Source organism: Giraffa tippelskirchi, chromosome 5 (assembly GCF_054371585.1).
Source record: "Giraffa tippelskirchi isolate mGirTip1 chromosome 5, T2T-mGirTip1v1.2.pri, whole genome shotgun sequence".
Taxonomy (NCBI): Eukaryota; Metazoa; Chordata; class Mammalia; order Artiodactyla; family Giraffidae; genus Giraffa; species Giraffa tippelskirchi.
This window is the reverse complement of record NC_137279.1, coordinates 130,327,501-130,343,160: the sequence shown is the minus strand read 5'-3', so window position 1 is coordinate 130,343,160 and position 15,660 is coordinate 130,327,501. Positions and strand designations below refer to the sequence as shown.

The window sequence follows — 15,660 nt, the reverse complement described above, 5'->3', positions numbered from 1 at the left end:
TATCCTGTTCCTTGCTTTTTTTTGAAAACCCGGTGTTGCACTCCTCACCTTTTAGCCAACCTCCCTACTTTGTTGGGCAGGCACAGACAGAGGACTTCTTTTGAGGGAATGGACTATGTCTGCATCTTCTAAGCAGTAGTTTGGGGACATTTGAATAGAAGGGCACCTGCTGAAGTGCCCCTTGTAGTACTGCTGCAGAAAGAAAAAAATGAAAGGAAGGGATCCAGCACTCAACTCTCTCCCTGGGACAACAATCCCACCACCACACCACATACACACACACACACACACTCCATTTGCTAACTTCTATGCAACAGGAAATAAAAAACAAATTTAGAAGGGATTTGACACTTTCAGCTGCATGGTTTAGGGGGTGAAAGAAAACATGGTTTTGAAGCAAAAACACATTTGGGAGGACTCTGGTAGATCTAGACTAATTGCTAGCAGCAGTGGAATAGGAGGTTAATTAAGAAACCTTGGTCCCTGTAGACATGGTGTTTCCCCCTTCATTGTGCATGTCTGGAGTCCCAGTTTGGCCTTGAGAGTGAAGGGGTAGCTGGCAGGCTCCCCAGCAGAGTGGTTGGCGGGCTGCTGGTAGCAGATGGGTTCTATGGTCTTGTTTGTATTTGAAGGTTTGTTTATGTGCTTTTCCCAACTGAACTTGAGGTCATTCTTGTATGGAACTTTGAATGTGTGAGCACCAGTGAATTCCCAGCTCCCTCTTTCCCCCAAAGATGATCACCCCTGGGGCCAGTGCAGACAGAAGCTGTAGCACCACCCCCACCCCCACCACACACACACACCCAGGTCCTGGAAAGTGCCTTTTTAGGCCCAGGCGGACCATTTAAGGACCTGAAGTATTTAAACATGATTGTAAAATCCAACAGCAGCTAAGATAGAACAAGGAGAGCCTGCTGACTGTCCAGGCAATGAGCATTCCCAATGGGCACAGTGTTGCCCAGTTTCCAGCCTAGCCCAGCTGTTTGAGTTTGTCCCGGCTCAGCGGGAAGAAAATGAGAAGGGCCAGTCCAGACCCTTTTGTTAGAATCAAACAAGACCACGACCATTTTTAAAGCAAACTGATGAGTTGGAGAGAAATCACTCCCTAATTAGCCAAAGTCTGATCGAGGCGCCCAAGGCAATTTCTTCCTGGATTTCACCTCTTCCTTTCCTTCTTCCTTCCCACTCCTCCCCAACACACACTCCCATAGCACTCCACATTTTTAAAAAATGTTTTTATAACTCTACTAAGATACAAACATCAGAGAAAGTTGGAAAATGAATCTGGATGTGTTTTAGCTGCAGGTCTTACTCCTTTGACTACATACAAGGGCCAGAGTGAAAACAGAGATGTGAAGATACCCAGATGGGGATTCAACTCTCTGACAACAGGAGAAGTGACCTCCAGGCTGGAGAAGGTGGGAGTAGCCCCGGAACAGTACAACCATCCCCTTCCAGTTCTGCCTCTCCTAGTCGGGAGTGCTCAGCCTCTTGGGAGCTAGTACGGGAGGGGGGTCTGGGGCTGAGGTTAGGCTCTGGATGAGGTGAAGCTCTGGCCAAGGTGCTAAGAGTATTACACACTGGTTCTCACACACTGATACATACTCCCAAAGCAGGTAGCCAACCTCCACTTCCCTCTGGGCAGGGCCTCTCGTTTTGCGGTCCCCAAAGATCCAGGGACGCACATAAAAGCTTGGCACACCTGTCTGGCCAAAGTTGCATTCTGCTCCAGGCATCCCATCACAGCCAACTCTCCAGGACAAGAGGCTCGGTGCAGGGCTAGGGGTTGGATGCCCGCTGGGGAACAAGAAGGCAGGGATCAAAGCACAACCAGGGTTTGTTAGCCAGGCCTCTTCGAGTCCCCGGGGCGCCCTAATTGCGCACCCTACAGCCTCCTGCTTGCAGGCTGTCCCACCACGCGGCGCCCGGCCTCGGGCTGAAGAACAGCTGCGCGGCCCGCACGTCTGCCCGCCCACCGCCCAGCTCCTGCCTGCATCTCTGCTGCCCAGCGCTCCGGACTCTCACCGCTGAGAGGAGCCCTAGGAGAAGGAGGAAGGGCGGTCAGACTCGGTTTGGCTGCAGCTGCCAGGCCAGCCGGGGCAGCAGGGAAAGTTGGCCGCCTACTTGGCCAGCAAGCCTACAAGCACAGATTTTCTCCTGCAGCCTCACGAACTGCTCTGAAATCATCCACTTAAAAAGAAAAAAATTCACACGTACCAAATTAACGGCTCGGAAGAGGCCAACATGAAAAATGGAGCTGTTTTTACACAAGTCAACCCAATGTCTTCATAGATGTTGTAAATTCCTAATATTCAGGGACGGACTTTGGGTGATTCTAAATCAAGTGACACATTTCATCATAATACACTCTGCTTTAGTAAAATCAGCTCCCTCAGATTTCATCACTTGTTAAAAAAAGATAAACTTTATTTCTGTAATTTTCAATCACCAAAAAATCTATATTTTTGTCTAAGCATTTATTTTACTGAATCAAAAAGACATGAAAAGAAAAGTCATGTTTTACTAAGGTATATAAGTGACTCTTTTTTTGGACAACATATAATAAATATGATATATCACTTATCACTCAGTCTTTCAAATGTACATTTTTTTTCATATTATGGAGCATGCCACTTTTCCAAAAGAAAAAAGGTCATGAGAATTCAGTGCAAAGTTCTCAGTTTCCCTCCTCTTTTCTCTGGGCCAGACGGAATGTCCACAGCAACGCCCTCTGCCTTGGAATCTGAGGCTGTTCATCTACAATTCTCTGCCTGTGCAGTTTCCTCTCCGTGCCCTTCTTTCTTCCCTCCTTACCCCACCCCCCTCCCTCCCTCCTGCTTGTCCCTAAAGTCATTTTTAAAAAGAACTTGAGGTTTTTGTTTTTGTTGATGTTTTCACTTACTGGTCTCATTCTGTGTGGGGTCAGCGTTTTCGCCAGTCATACTGCTGTGGGGGAGCTTTCCAGCCCTGTCTCTGGGGGTGGGGAGATGAAGTGCCGAGGGCTGGCTCTTTGGGGGGGGAACCCCCACTGCTGAGCGTCTTCCTCTCTCACTTCTTTGCTTCCTGGTAGACTGCAAGGGAGGCCAGACTGCATGGTTGGGGGAGAGGAGGGGCAGCTGTCCCGGTCGGGGAGGGGACAGGGAGGGTCTGCAGGCTCGCTCTTCACCGGGGGTGCGGGGTACCTGGGATGGGGTTGGACAAGGGATTGAGGGCTGGCTGTCCCCCGGGCCCTAGGCCGTGGATGAGCACTCGGGGAACCAGGGGCCGCTGCAGCTGGGGATGGGGCGCGGGAGGAGTCCGGTACATGCTGCTGTACATGGCGGCAGCAGCCGCAGCGGCGGTAGTGCTGTCCATGCTGCCCAGCAAGCTTGGGTGGTAGAAATAAGGTGATGGAAACATCCTCTGCAGTGCCGAGTAATTCCCCGCCTCAGCCAGCAGCTCCAGGCCCACTGCGGTCTGCCGCTTCCACTTGGTCCTGAAAAAAAAGCAGACATGCGTGCACCCACCCCATGGCTGGGGGCACAGTCCAGGCCCCAAGGCCCGTTCTCTCCCCTAGCCGGTCTTTTCTTCCTCAGGGAGGACAAGGAAGACTTAGAGAGCACTGAGAATCGGGAAGGAACCACACCTCCTGGCCCCCATCCCACCCTCTCCCTCACAGAATCACCCAAATCCAAGCTGGTTTCCCAAATAGACATTCATAAATAAAATTCTCCAAGCTTTGCTGCCTTCTCCTGACTTTTTGCTCTGCTGTTGCCACCCTTATAGTTTGGCTACTTCCTGAAACTTTCCTAGAGATCAACTGAGACCACTCTTTCTAAGGCAGTCTTCTTCTCCCCTCCTTTAATTCTCTTCCCCAAGTGGCTCCCCAACAATCCCAGAGTGTATGCTCTCTGCCCCTCCCCCTTTCCTCCAGACCGTGTGAGAAGAAACCGTAAACAAAGGGACACAGAGGCTCCTGGGCCTTGGACCCCTGCCCCTTTTGGTCCCCAAGGCTGTGGAGATACATCTCTCTCATCAGCCTGACAGGACCTTACAGCAGGCGGGGAGGCTTAGAGTGAGGAAGGTGACAAGGTTTCAAAACGGAATTCGTTTGAGGGAGGGCTCTCCCAAGGGGACAGTACCTCGGGGCCATTCCAGGAGGGGAAAAATGCATTTCAAGATCTTGTCTCCTCTGGGAGAGAGTAACAATTAAAACCTGTGATCAGCTTTTCTTGGTCTCCTCCCTCCCCCACCGCACCCCCACTAGGAAGAAGAGGCAGCAGGCCTTTGCTCACATGCCTCCTGAAGGAACTCAGGGCTGGTGGGCCCTCCATACCCGGCAGCTCCAGCCAAATTAATAAACATGTCGCCCATTTTAAATTGGCGACAAATGACACTAATGTTTTCCGACAGAATTAGGGTGGCTGAAACCGTATGTAATGAGACAGAAAATTATGGTAAAGATGACAACTGGATGGGCATTTCCAACCACACTTATGGACGATTAGAACACAAACGAGAGAAAAGGCGGGAGAGAGAAAATCAAGACAAGGGAGACAACCGTCAGGCTTAGAAATCCAGCATAACCTCGGCCCCAGATTGCCGGGTTTGGGTGTTCGCACTGCAGTTCAGGGGCCTACAAGTACTGCCAGCTCCTTTCCTAATTTCCTTTCAAGGGAAGCTGTGGTTTCTGGAGGACTCTGACGTGGCCAGAATAGGGGACAGACCCTCAGTCTAGATGCCTGACCGCCTGCCAACCCTAACCCTCCTCCTGGCTGCCTCACAGGCCAGGTAAGGACTTTTAAGCCGAGGCCAGTGGGTCCGCTCTTCAGGACAGCTATAGCCAGATTGAGTGACTGGTTATAGATATTTGGAACCATCCTGGGGCAGGCCCAAAAGGGTGCAGTGCATGGGTTTTATGGGCCTGAGTGTCTGCTACACTGATGTCTCGGTTTGAGAAGGTGTGGCTTGATTGATTTGGGGGCAAAGTGGGAGAAATTTCAGCCACTCAGATTTGAGAGAGAAAAATAGCATATGTGAAAGACACTTAGAAGTGCAAAATTCTCCAAACTCCAGCTACTCATCACCTGGGAGGTATGGCTAATCCCTTCTCCAGCCTGAAACTGCCCACTCAGGGCTCTCTGAGTCCCTAGTGACTCCGAGGCCACAAGGGATGAAGACTGGTGTAGTTGTCTTGACCTGGATGACCAGATGCCTCTGCTCCCCACCACAGCCTCCCTTACCTGCGGTTCTGGTACCAGGTCTTGACCTGGGTATCAGTGAGGTTGAGTGCAGCCGCCAGGTCCATGCGATCCTGCACACTCAGGTACTTCTGTCTTTCAAAGCTACGCTCCAGTTGATTGAGTTGGTGGTCGGAGAAAGCCGTCCTGGCTTTACGAGGCTTTTTGGCTCTCACAGGGGGACTCTCTCGGCTACTTGAAATCTCCCGGTCTCCTTCCTCCTTTGTTCCTACACAGAAAGCCAGACATAGCCGTGAGATAGCCTGGAATGGGGAAGAATCGAGTGTCCTCCTGGCACACACTTCTACATTCCCAAGCCAGTCACTGGTCTGGGGGGACCAGGGGGGCTATATTCTGCCACCTTCCTTATACACATACTTGAGCCTTAGCCAGGATGGAGAAAGAGAACCAACTGCTAGCTATTGAACGTGGAACCTCGTGCAGAGCTCCTAAAAGGCTTCCAAAAGAGTGTTGAATCTTCCCATCTTTGGAAATGAAAAAATTCTTTGTGATAAAGGGTCCTTTTCCTAATTGTTTCCTTGACTGAGGAAGACCGCGTCCCTTTCCTTTATTGTTTTCGCTCTGACTTCATATGGTCTGATTTATTAGGTTTTAAAAGATCTTTCAACTTTTCTTTTTTGAGGAGGGGGTACCTTTTTCATTTTACTTCTTCTGTTTACTAAAAGTTATATGCATTTGTTTTCCTTTTTCAGTTGCACTTGGGAAATGTAGGCTCTCTGCAACTGCTTGCATCAGGTCTCTTAAAGCTTCAGAAAGAATGTCTCCCAGACACTGCGGTCAGCTCAAAATCACTGAGCCCATCCAGGTGACAGCCCAGAGATTTCCGGATTCTATTTGTCAACTTTGGTTTTCTACTGAAATGCTGGGAAATCGATATGTCAATCCCTCTCTGTTTGTACCCGTTTTTTGCTTCCCTCCTTGATCTTCCCTGCAGGAAGAACAATAATCTCTCTAATTGACCCACTGGGGAGGTTGGTGCACAAAAAAATCGCCAGACCAGGCTGTACATCTGTTTTGGGCACTATTATGCTAATGCTACAATAGTAAAATGAAGAGGCAATATCCTACCTTCCAGAGAGCACACATCTTTCCCAGAGATGACAAAGATTAGTAATAATCAACTTATCAGTAAAGGGGAAAAAAGAACTCTCCTTGGATATTAAAACTCTTGCCATGCAAAGACCAGAACACTTACTTATGAGATTTTCTGGTGAGAAAATGGAAAAGGGAGTTGAAGGACAATTCCATTGCAATCTTCTGATTTTACAAAAATAGACATTCAATTCCATAAAATTTTATTCATAAATGCAACCTCCCAATTACTTGTTAAGAGCCAAAACTCTGATTGAAATACAGATATTTAGGGCTATGGAGCAGGAAGCGTATTTTTACAAATTGAAACACTAATTATAATCTTTTACCGTGTGGCCTTCCCTATATTAATCACTATGTAATAATTTTTTTAAATTGCTCTGTTAATCAACTTGGCATTTTTTCCTTCACTATATCTGATAATTCCTGTGCCGGTGTTTAGAAAATACGATGTGTGGGAGGAACGCAATAATTTGCATTAAAAATAAACACCACGTTGTGATCACACCCCTAGGCACTACGAAATATGAAAGAACTTCCCGTCAGATCCCCTCCGCCTGACCCCTTCCTAATAAATTAAAACGAAGTAAAACAAAGGAAGGAGCTTGGTAGCGGTGAGGGTTGGGGATGTATAAATGTTAATAATAAACAAAACTTGGGACGAGGGCCCAAATCGCACGCCCGGCCTCCCTCTCGCTTGCAGTTTTTGACTGTGGCCCGATTGCCTTGGAAGCTGAGAATCGCCTTCGGATCCCATCAGCGATTCGCGCGAGACGGAAGGGGAGCAGGAGGAGGAGAAGCTAAACAGCCGAGGGGGGAGCCGAGGCGGCGAGACTCACCGTGGCATTTGATTTCGCTCTGGGACTCTTCTCGCTTGTCCAGTTTGGTTTTGCTGTCCTCCTGCTCGAGCTTTGGCCTGAAGCTCTCGTGTGCTGCATTGCTCTCCTGCTTCGGGGTGTGGTGGGGAGAGGAGACGCTGGTGCTGTACGGTGCACACGCCGCCAGAGGTTTGCTGTCGCCCAAGATGTCCTTAATTAAAAAGGAAGAGGTGGAAGTCCTGGGGGCCGAGGCGGCCGAGCCCAGCTGCTGGGCCGCTGGCGGCGGCGGCGGCTGCTGCTGCTGGGGCGAAGGCTGCAAACTTTGCGTGGGAGCCGCGGCTGGCGGCGGCTGCTGGCTGTGGTGCAGGTGGTGGTGATGCTGGGACCCGTCCGCGATCAGATGCGGTTCCGGGGGCTCCATGGTGACCGAGATGGGAGAAGAAGGCGCCGTTCCTACGGTATCAATCTCCGAACAAGGGGACGGAGTGGCCTGACTCCTAAAATCCGCGGTCCTGGCCTCGCCGAGCGGGCGGAAATCTCCATTCATCATGCCGGGGCTGCCCGAACTGGCACTGGACAAAATCGTGTCTATTCCAAAACTCGACCCGCTGGCCCCTTCCATTGTTGTCATTTCTACATGAGGTCCACGCCACTCCGCCGCTCCGCAGCCGCCCCGACCAAGCAAAGGAAGCTATCGATCGTAAAACAAAATAACACTAAACAATGTTGTCGCCGCTTAAAAAAAAAAGTGGGGAGGGAGGAAAGGAAGGATAATTGGGAGGTGGCAATCCGTGGACACTTTCGACACTTTTTTTTTACCCTAATGAAAAAACTGGGAGTTGGGAGAAAGGAAGATAGAGGGGGAAAGTTACAAAAATTGTTGAGGAAGCACCGAGCGTGCGCTCCAGGAACGATAGCGCACGTGGGGCGGCGGTGGCAGCGCAGGGGACCCAGACGGAGGCGAGGCGGCAGGAGGTAAACCCGACCCCGCCGCCGCTGCCGCCACCGCCTGGGTCTGCCCACAGCCTGGCACCAGGCGGCAGCGGCGGCGACGGACGTGGCAGGTGCAGCGACCGCGAAGCCCGGGCGGCCGCGCGCCCTCGGAGCTGCCCGGCGGCTCCCCGAGGTAGCTGCCGCGCGCGACCCGGCCGCCCCGGAGACGAGTTTCTGAACTTTCTTGGAAAGTTGTGGAGCAGACACTGCCGCGACGTTCGCGGCAACAAGAGGAGGAGGAAAAGAAGGAGCAGGCGCAGGCGGAGGAGGTAGCGGAGACGCGGCACCGAGCGACTCCCGCCGCTGCCGGGCGCGTTGCCTTGTAATCCGGCAGCGAGCGGGCGGCGCCGACCCCCTCCCGTGACGTCACGGCCACTGCCGCCGCTCCCCGAGCCGCGCCGGGCCCGCGCCCCCGCCGCCGAGGCCGCGCGCCCGGCCCCGCGCCCCCATTGGCCGCGCCCGCGCGAGCGAGGGACGCCGACGTGCCGAGAGCCAATGGGCGCTCGACTCGCGAACCCGTCAGCGATCCCGGCTCTGGCCCCGCTGCTCTTTTCGGAACCCGCACATCCCTTTCCCTGCAACCAAAATACCTAGTCCTACAATGGTCCCTGCGTTCACAATCACGCGAGAGGGCAAAGGGAGAGACGGGAAGGGAGCACAGGGAGACTAGAGAAGGGAATCGGAGTTTTTAGAAAAAGCGAAAGAAAAGGGGGGAAAAAAGAGAAGAGCGAGAAAACAGTATTGATTTGCCGTTAAGAAGTCCGAAGAGGGAGGGGGAAAGAGGACAGGAAGAGAAAAGGAATCTTGTCGGCTTACCTTTAAACTCCAGCGCTGCCGCCACGCACCTCCTCAAACACGCGCTTGAATAGTCCAAAGACACAGAGAGCAGAGGAAGGGAATCCCTGAAGGAAACCAGGGGGAAGTGTGTAACTCCAGCAGCCGGAGCTCTGGGTGGGCGGGCGGACTCCGAGCTCTGATTTCTCCCCAAAGAGCCCAGTGTCCCGGATCTGGCCCAGCTAGGCAGCCTGAGGGGGAAATGGAGAGGGATCCACGTCCCAGGCACTCTCGGTAGGGGTGGAAGATAAGTGGCCTGCTGCTCAAAACCGGGGTGCCAGTCTGGTCTCCAATCAGGGCCCGCTCTGGAAGAAATACGTGGCCAGACACTTTCTCCCGAGCGGGGGAAATAATGCCCCGAGGCGTTCTCTAGCGCCAAGGGCAGCCAAGGTTCACTGTGCTATCAGGCCGGCTTGGGACTCGGGAACCGAGTGGTGGGGCCTCAGCATGTATGCCCTCCTAGCCACCAGGCAGATCTCAGTCTCAATTTCTCTGTCTGTCTGTCTCTGTCTCCTTCTCTCTTTCTTCCCCTCTCCCACCCTTCCTCGCCCTCTCCGGCCGCCCTTTTGGAAAGGAAACAGTCACTGTGGATCCACTTGGGACCCGGAGCATGTCTTCACTGTGACGCCTCGTCGGAGGGTATCAACTTGCATTATTTTCTCTAGGACGTCTCCAACCTGTCTCTTGTTGAATGTCAGAGTAATGGGAAGTGCCAGTGACAAGACGGCGTATTACTCCTGATTAAGTGCCGTGTCAACCTAATTAGCAGAGTAATTATAAGGTGCTAATGAATGATTCAAAGTTCGCTGAGTTACATTTTACTCCAAATTACCATTTTAAGAACCCTATGAATCTGAGTGGCTGGCATCGCTTCCGTAACTAGGTGCAGAAAGATGGTAGAAAATGGCCTTTTAAGTCTCCCAGGGCTGGGCTGAAATCTGGGTTTAGTTGCGGTTCTGAAGATCTCTTACCGGGGGCCGGCTTTCTTCTGTTGAGGACTTGCGGGTGGGGTTGGTGTCTAGGAGGCAGATGACCTCCTGGGACAAGATCCTGCCTTTCTGTTGGAACCACGTCTATGTGAGTCCTCGGTCCGGAAGGGGGTAGGTGGGAGACTAATCCTTTCTGCGTTTTCCTAGGGAATTCAATGTGTTTGACTCAGAAAAAAAAAAAAAGCCCGCGCTATTTCCAGGTTGTGTTGAGCTGTTTCTTAACCATCTTCGTGCTGTTTTCTTACGGGTATGTCTCTGAGGAGAACAGCGGAGAGACGGAAGACCTAGGGGAGGAGATGTACAATCTAGGTGGCTCTCAGAAGACGAGGGGAGTTTGGCGGAGGAACCAGGGTTCGTGAGCCGAGGCGGGGACGCGGGGCGAGCAGCAGACAGAGGCCGACGGCGGCCTCTGCGGGGAGTCCCTCGGGAGCGCGTGGTAGGCCCGCTGGATGTAGTCCCTCCACTCTGGGCCGGGAAGCCGAGAACTGCCTGAATGACGCCTGGAGCGTGGTTGGAACAGCCGCCTTTGGAGCGGGAACTGCGCACTGGCCAAGTAGACCCTCCTGGGAGCCTGCCGGCCGGGCCTCAGCCTCGCGCCAGGGGAACTCGGAACCACGGGCCTGGGATTTAAGAGGGCATCTCTCTTATCCAAGGCGGCAGCGTCCCGCCCACAAAGTCTGGCCCCCTGAGCCCCTGGCACAATTGGCTTCTGTAGGAAGGGCGCTGGGGCCGCCTGAGGCTGCAGGCAGACGCAACTTATTCCTTCTCCCTTCAAATACCAATTCCGGTTCTTATTCTGACATCACCCACCAACTTTCCAAAGGAAGTGTGTTTCCTCCCAGACCTGGGGCTCCCAGCCGCACCTCCCTGTCGGCTTTTTCTGGGTGGGAAGTGGGGAGGGGTGAAAACAAATTTAAGATCCTGAACTGAACGCGTTGCACAAATCAGTTATTCTCTACCTTGATAAATAATTCATTTAAACCTGTTTTTGTTTTGTTCCGACGCCTAAAATGACTCAAGAGCTCGTAAGGCTGATGGCACAGCTTGTGTTGGGTGGTTTGACAGGATTTTTTGCTTGGAATAATTCACGACATTAGCAGGGGAGACAGAAATATGACCCGACGAAAAAATGAAATCTAAAAAGAAAGGAAGAGAGAAGATGGAAGTGTTGGGGGGAAGGGAGTGTTCATTTTTATAAACTCTCAAGGGAAGCAAACATAAGCTCAGTAGGCCTCACCTTGTGAATGTCTAGGATGAGCTTTTCTTAAAAGGTTAAGATCATAGATTTCTTTGGGTGGGATGTTAGGAGATCAGCTTTGGAGAACGACAGCTGTGAGGGAGAAAATACGATCTTGGTTTTTATCAAGATCCTACCTGGGGTCCCTACCAGGGAAGAAAAGGTAGTACTGGCCTGAATATCCAGAAAGAACTCGAGGACTAGATGGCAAACTTAAAGAAAAAATTCTTCAGACCTCGGGTTTTGTTTTTTAACTCTCCTCTGCTCTTTTTTCTTTAAACACGTCCCTTTTGCCTTTTTTCCCAAGAGTATATATAATGTTTATACCCAAAGAAGTTGTATACTTTTTAGCAGAACAAGCATAATTAACTTTTCATTTGAAAATCAAATTTCAGACCCAGAACAGGGTACAGGGAAGTCACATTTCCAATCCCCAAGAATAGAAAAGGAGCTGCATTAACTGGATTAATCTCTGAGTTTCACGTTGAAGTTAACATACAAAGAAATATAGTCCCTAAACGGACATAAGTTTGAAAACGATCTTCCACTTTCAGGTCTTCATTTTCTTAGAAATAAAAGACAAAGGAAGAAAGAGAATTCTTTAATTTTTGAAAGCTTTTGAAATTCCTGCAGAGAAAGCTTTTTTTTGTTTTTTTGTGTTTTTTTGCCAACTATGAATAATAAAGAACTTTTCCTTACTGGCTCTGAAGAACACATCAGTCTTCAGCACCACTAAAAATGCTTCCTCCCCACCACAGAGAATGATTCAAACATTCGAATATTTTAACAAGTTCTTAATACATTCTCAGTGGCCCTCTTTTACAAGCAAAATTTGGTATTTGGAATTGTGTTAAACTGGAGCATCAGGTTTAAAAAAAACAGAATTGAACTTTGAAGAAACGCACCTCTAGATTATAAGGGAGTTAGAACTGATGTTTCTTCCTATCGCATTTAATTTGAATGTTTCTAAGGATCCACTTGATGACAATGCCAGCTGACGGGAATGAAGTGCAAAGGCGCTTCCCTCCACTGGGCGGCGCCAAGAGCCCCAAACCGAAAGAGCCTGCTATTGTTTCTTTCTATAAAAGATGCAAGATACACAAATAAGCTCTCCTCCTCCTAAGCTTGACTCCCTGACGATAGTGTGACCTCTCGCCCAGTCTGCAAAGCTACAGAAACGTTGAAAGCATCCTTGCTTGCTTGCTTTGTTTTTTCAGCCTATCAATATATTTCCAACTGCTTAAGGATTTGAAGCTTGTTTGCTTAGGAAAATAATATTCAAAAACACTGATGAAAACACTGAAATTAAGTCCCTTAAACTGAAACCAAGAGGGTGGAGATTGGGAGGAGAGAGAGACAAAAAGTAAAGTGAGAGTAAAGAACAAGGTAACTGAAAACTGTTTAACAGAACAACAGGTTTAAATGATAGTCTATGTCATTGCTAATTGTTCGAAGGGAATAAAACCTTTAAGAGGTGGTTCCCACACCATAATAAAATTTGTGAGAGCTATATAAGCTTCACCACAAAGATCAGCAGTTCAGAAGAGACCTAGTGAAGTTGGCTCTCTTTTGAGGGTTAGATCTGTGTTGTGCCCAGCAAACAGCAGGAAGGCAAGCAGACATGTAAAGGATAGGATGCTGAGAATTTCAGTCTCATTTTGCTACTTTCCAATGTACTTGAGCAAAGCACTTAACCTTTCTGGTCACCCAACTTCCTTCTCTATTAAAGAAGAGAATCATCCATGCCTAGAATAGGGTATTTGTGATGACCTAGTAGGACCTTCTATGTATAAGCTCTTTACAAAATGTGAAGCAAGAGTTTGACAAATGAACAAGGCAGAGGTGGCAATTATTTGGCAGAGGTGCTATAGGTAACATACAGTAGCTGTATTTTTTCACTTTTCCTTGCTCACTCATTTTGTTCATTCACTTAGCCCATAAACATTGCACAATATGCTTACTGTGCCAGGTGCTTGAGAATGAGTTAACGGGAGCCTGAACATGCTAAATTGTCACAATGCCATGAGGGCAACATGAATCTGCTGCAGTGAGGATGCAAAAGAAAGACTGGGGAGTCCTACCCTGGGAGGAGATAGGGGACCAGAAAGGCTTCCTAAAGGAAACAAAGTGGGTATTCAGTTATGAAAGAAAAGGGATGTATTCCAAGTAGAGGGATATGATATAGTGAGGGATTTTTATGGTAGCTAAGAGTAATAATGGTGCAAAAATATCCAAAGATTGTCAAACTTTTAATCTCCTAACTGGAGTGCTGGGCTACAAATGTGTGGGCGCATATTGGCCCTAGAGATCTCTCCTGTGTACTTCAGAAAGGTACAAAATACTCTTGGAGCATCTTGAAGGGAACAGGAAATAACTACATGTGTTCACAGACCTCAGCAGCAGAATTTCACAGCAAGTTACACAGTCTTAGATTTTTGCTCCCACGAGATGGTCCAGCCCCCTCCTACCAAGACTGTAAGGGAACAGGGGAAGCCCATATCTATTCCTTTCTACTTTCTAGAGTTCCAAATTTTGGAAGTAGAATGAAGTCTCCCTCCAAGTCAGGGATGGAGACAGAAAAAACGACAAAGTGGAAGCGGTTGAAGGGGCGGAGAGTGAAGGTGGGGAGAGATTTTATTTTACCTCTCCTAAACTGAATCATTTCCATTCAAGACAGGCTCCTAGAAGGGCCCCCGTGTGACAACGTCAGTACTGCTATAAACAGAACTCTTAAGGCTCTAAGGTTCATGAAAGAAGTTGATTCTTCCACTAACTCCTGAGGTTCAGAGGGAATGGAGGAGCCCAGGCAGAGGAGAGACGAAAGCCTCAGAGCGCTAGGTGAAGATGCCAATCACGGAAGGGGAAATTCATTTGCGATGTTAATTAACAAGCGGCTAATTAAAACGGCACTTTGAGCGCTAATCAATCGCCTTATTAAGTTAGAGCCATCACTGGAACAAATTGAAAGCTCCCCGCCCCGGCTCCTGCCTCCTGTGCGGGCGGGGTTGAGTTCCCAGATACAGTGCGAGGGAAGGGCGGGGGCGGTCTGCATCCACTCTGACAGCCTCTCCGGGGTTTGCAACATTCTCCAACTCCAGGGTTCACCCGGGTCGAACCGCTTGCCCCTGTCCTAGGATCTTCTGAACTGGACACGTGTCTAGGAGGCGATCTCTAGTCCGGACGAACCCGGCAGAGGAGAAGCTGCCGCGGAGAACCACTCAATCAACAGCAGCTAGCGCGGACATAGTTTCTGGAAAGAGGGACCCCAAAATGTGCAGGGAATTGAACTGTGGGCCCACAAGCAGTGGGGAGGAAGCAAATCAACCCGAGAGGGGGCGCTCTCAGGCCAGGACCACACATTCCCCACTTCGCAGAACAGACTGATAGCCTCAATTTGAAAACTCTGCTCAGGCCCTTGCCTTTGTCCAGCCCAGCAGCCAAGAGCTGGCCTGTCTTCAGGTATTGAGCACTGGACTGCCAGCCTCTTCGTCTCTGCCTCCTGGGGCTCCACTAGAATGGGGTGAGAGGAGGGAAGAGGGAGTGGGTATGCTGACCGTCTGCGACGCTGATACATCACTGGTCACTACGTGCCTTCCACCCAACCCGTTCACGCTTCCCCCATGCCCTTGACCCTCCCAACTCACTAGGAGAATTTAAGATTTCCAATCTCCATTTTAAGGAGCCTTCCGCATTTTCTAATTGTTAAATGCCTGATTTGCACCAAATTCCCAAGGGAAAAGTATTTGGCAATAAGAGGGGGGCTGTAAATATAAATGCTAATTAGGTAGGTCCTCTTCCCGAAACTCCACCTGTCTGGCGGCCCTTGTTAAAGTGAAACACAGCCGGAGCGCACACCGCAGCATTCCTGGGGTATACAGCAAAAGTGCAGGAAAGAGACCCCAGCGGACTTCGGTACGGTTCGCTTTTCACGGCCTGCTACAGAGAAAAAGAGGACGCCGTTAAAAGGAGGTCTTTTGCGTGGTGGGTGGTTCATGGCGTAGCCGAGGTGTGGTTTGTGTGTCCGCAAAGACACAGGTATGTCCTTCAGCCGGCCTGTCGGCTTGTCTGCAACGTGCGTCTGACCGCGGCTGCTCATGGGTCTGAGACGCGCTTCGGCTGTCCCGGGAGAACCGAATGAACGGCTCCCACGTGCAAAGTTCAAAAGCATTAATATTTTCATCATATTATCATTATTCAATATAATAATATTTGCTCTGTTAGCGGCACTAATTAGGCCACATTAAAACCGTAGTGTCTCCCTAATGGTGCGTAATGTGCCCACACTCACATTTTTCTCTCTCAGGATGGGCGGCTCTTGGCTGGCAGGGGAGAAGAGACAGGCAAACAGTGGGATGGATTAAGGTTTGACACTCTCCAACACACACACACACACACACACACACACACACACACACACACACAGCCAGGTATCTTCCGGGTGGGGTCTGCCGCCTGCG

At 50.0% G+C, this 15,660-nt stretch overlaps 1 protein-coding gene across 2 annotated transcripts; it reads right to left on the bottom strand.

Moving 5' to 3' along the window:
* Positions 1–2,404: 2,404 nt before the first annotated feature.
* On the bottom strand, positions 2,405–14,803 carry BARHL2 (BarH like homeobox 2). Of its 2 annotated transcripts, XM_081486511.1 has the most exons (5): positions 9,949–14,803; positions 8,960–9,045; positions 7,172–7,841; positions 5,223–5,448; positions 2,405–3,475 (listed from the first exon to the last, which is right to left on the bottom strand). In XM_081486511.1, the coding sequence occupies exons 3-5, from the start codon at positions 7,779–7,781 to the stop codon at positions 3,163–3,165; spliced, it is 1,149 nt and encodes a 382-aa protein (XP_081342637.1). In that variant the 5' UTR covers positions 7,782–7,841; positions 8,960–9,045; positions 9,949–14,803; the 3' UTR covers positions 2,405–3,162. The 2 variants fall into 2 exon arrangements, with proteins under 2 accessions (XP_081342637.1, XP_081342636.1); XM_081486510.1 differs by lacking the exons at positions 8,960–9,045; positions 9,949–14,803 and having other exon boundaries at positions 7,172–8,569.
* Positions 14,804–15,660: the final 857 nt, after the last annotated feature.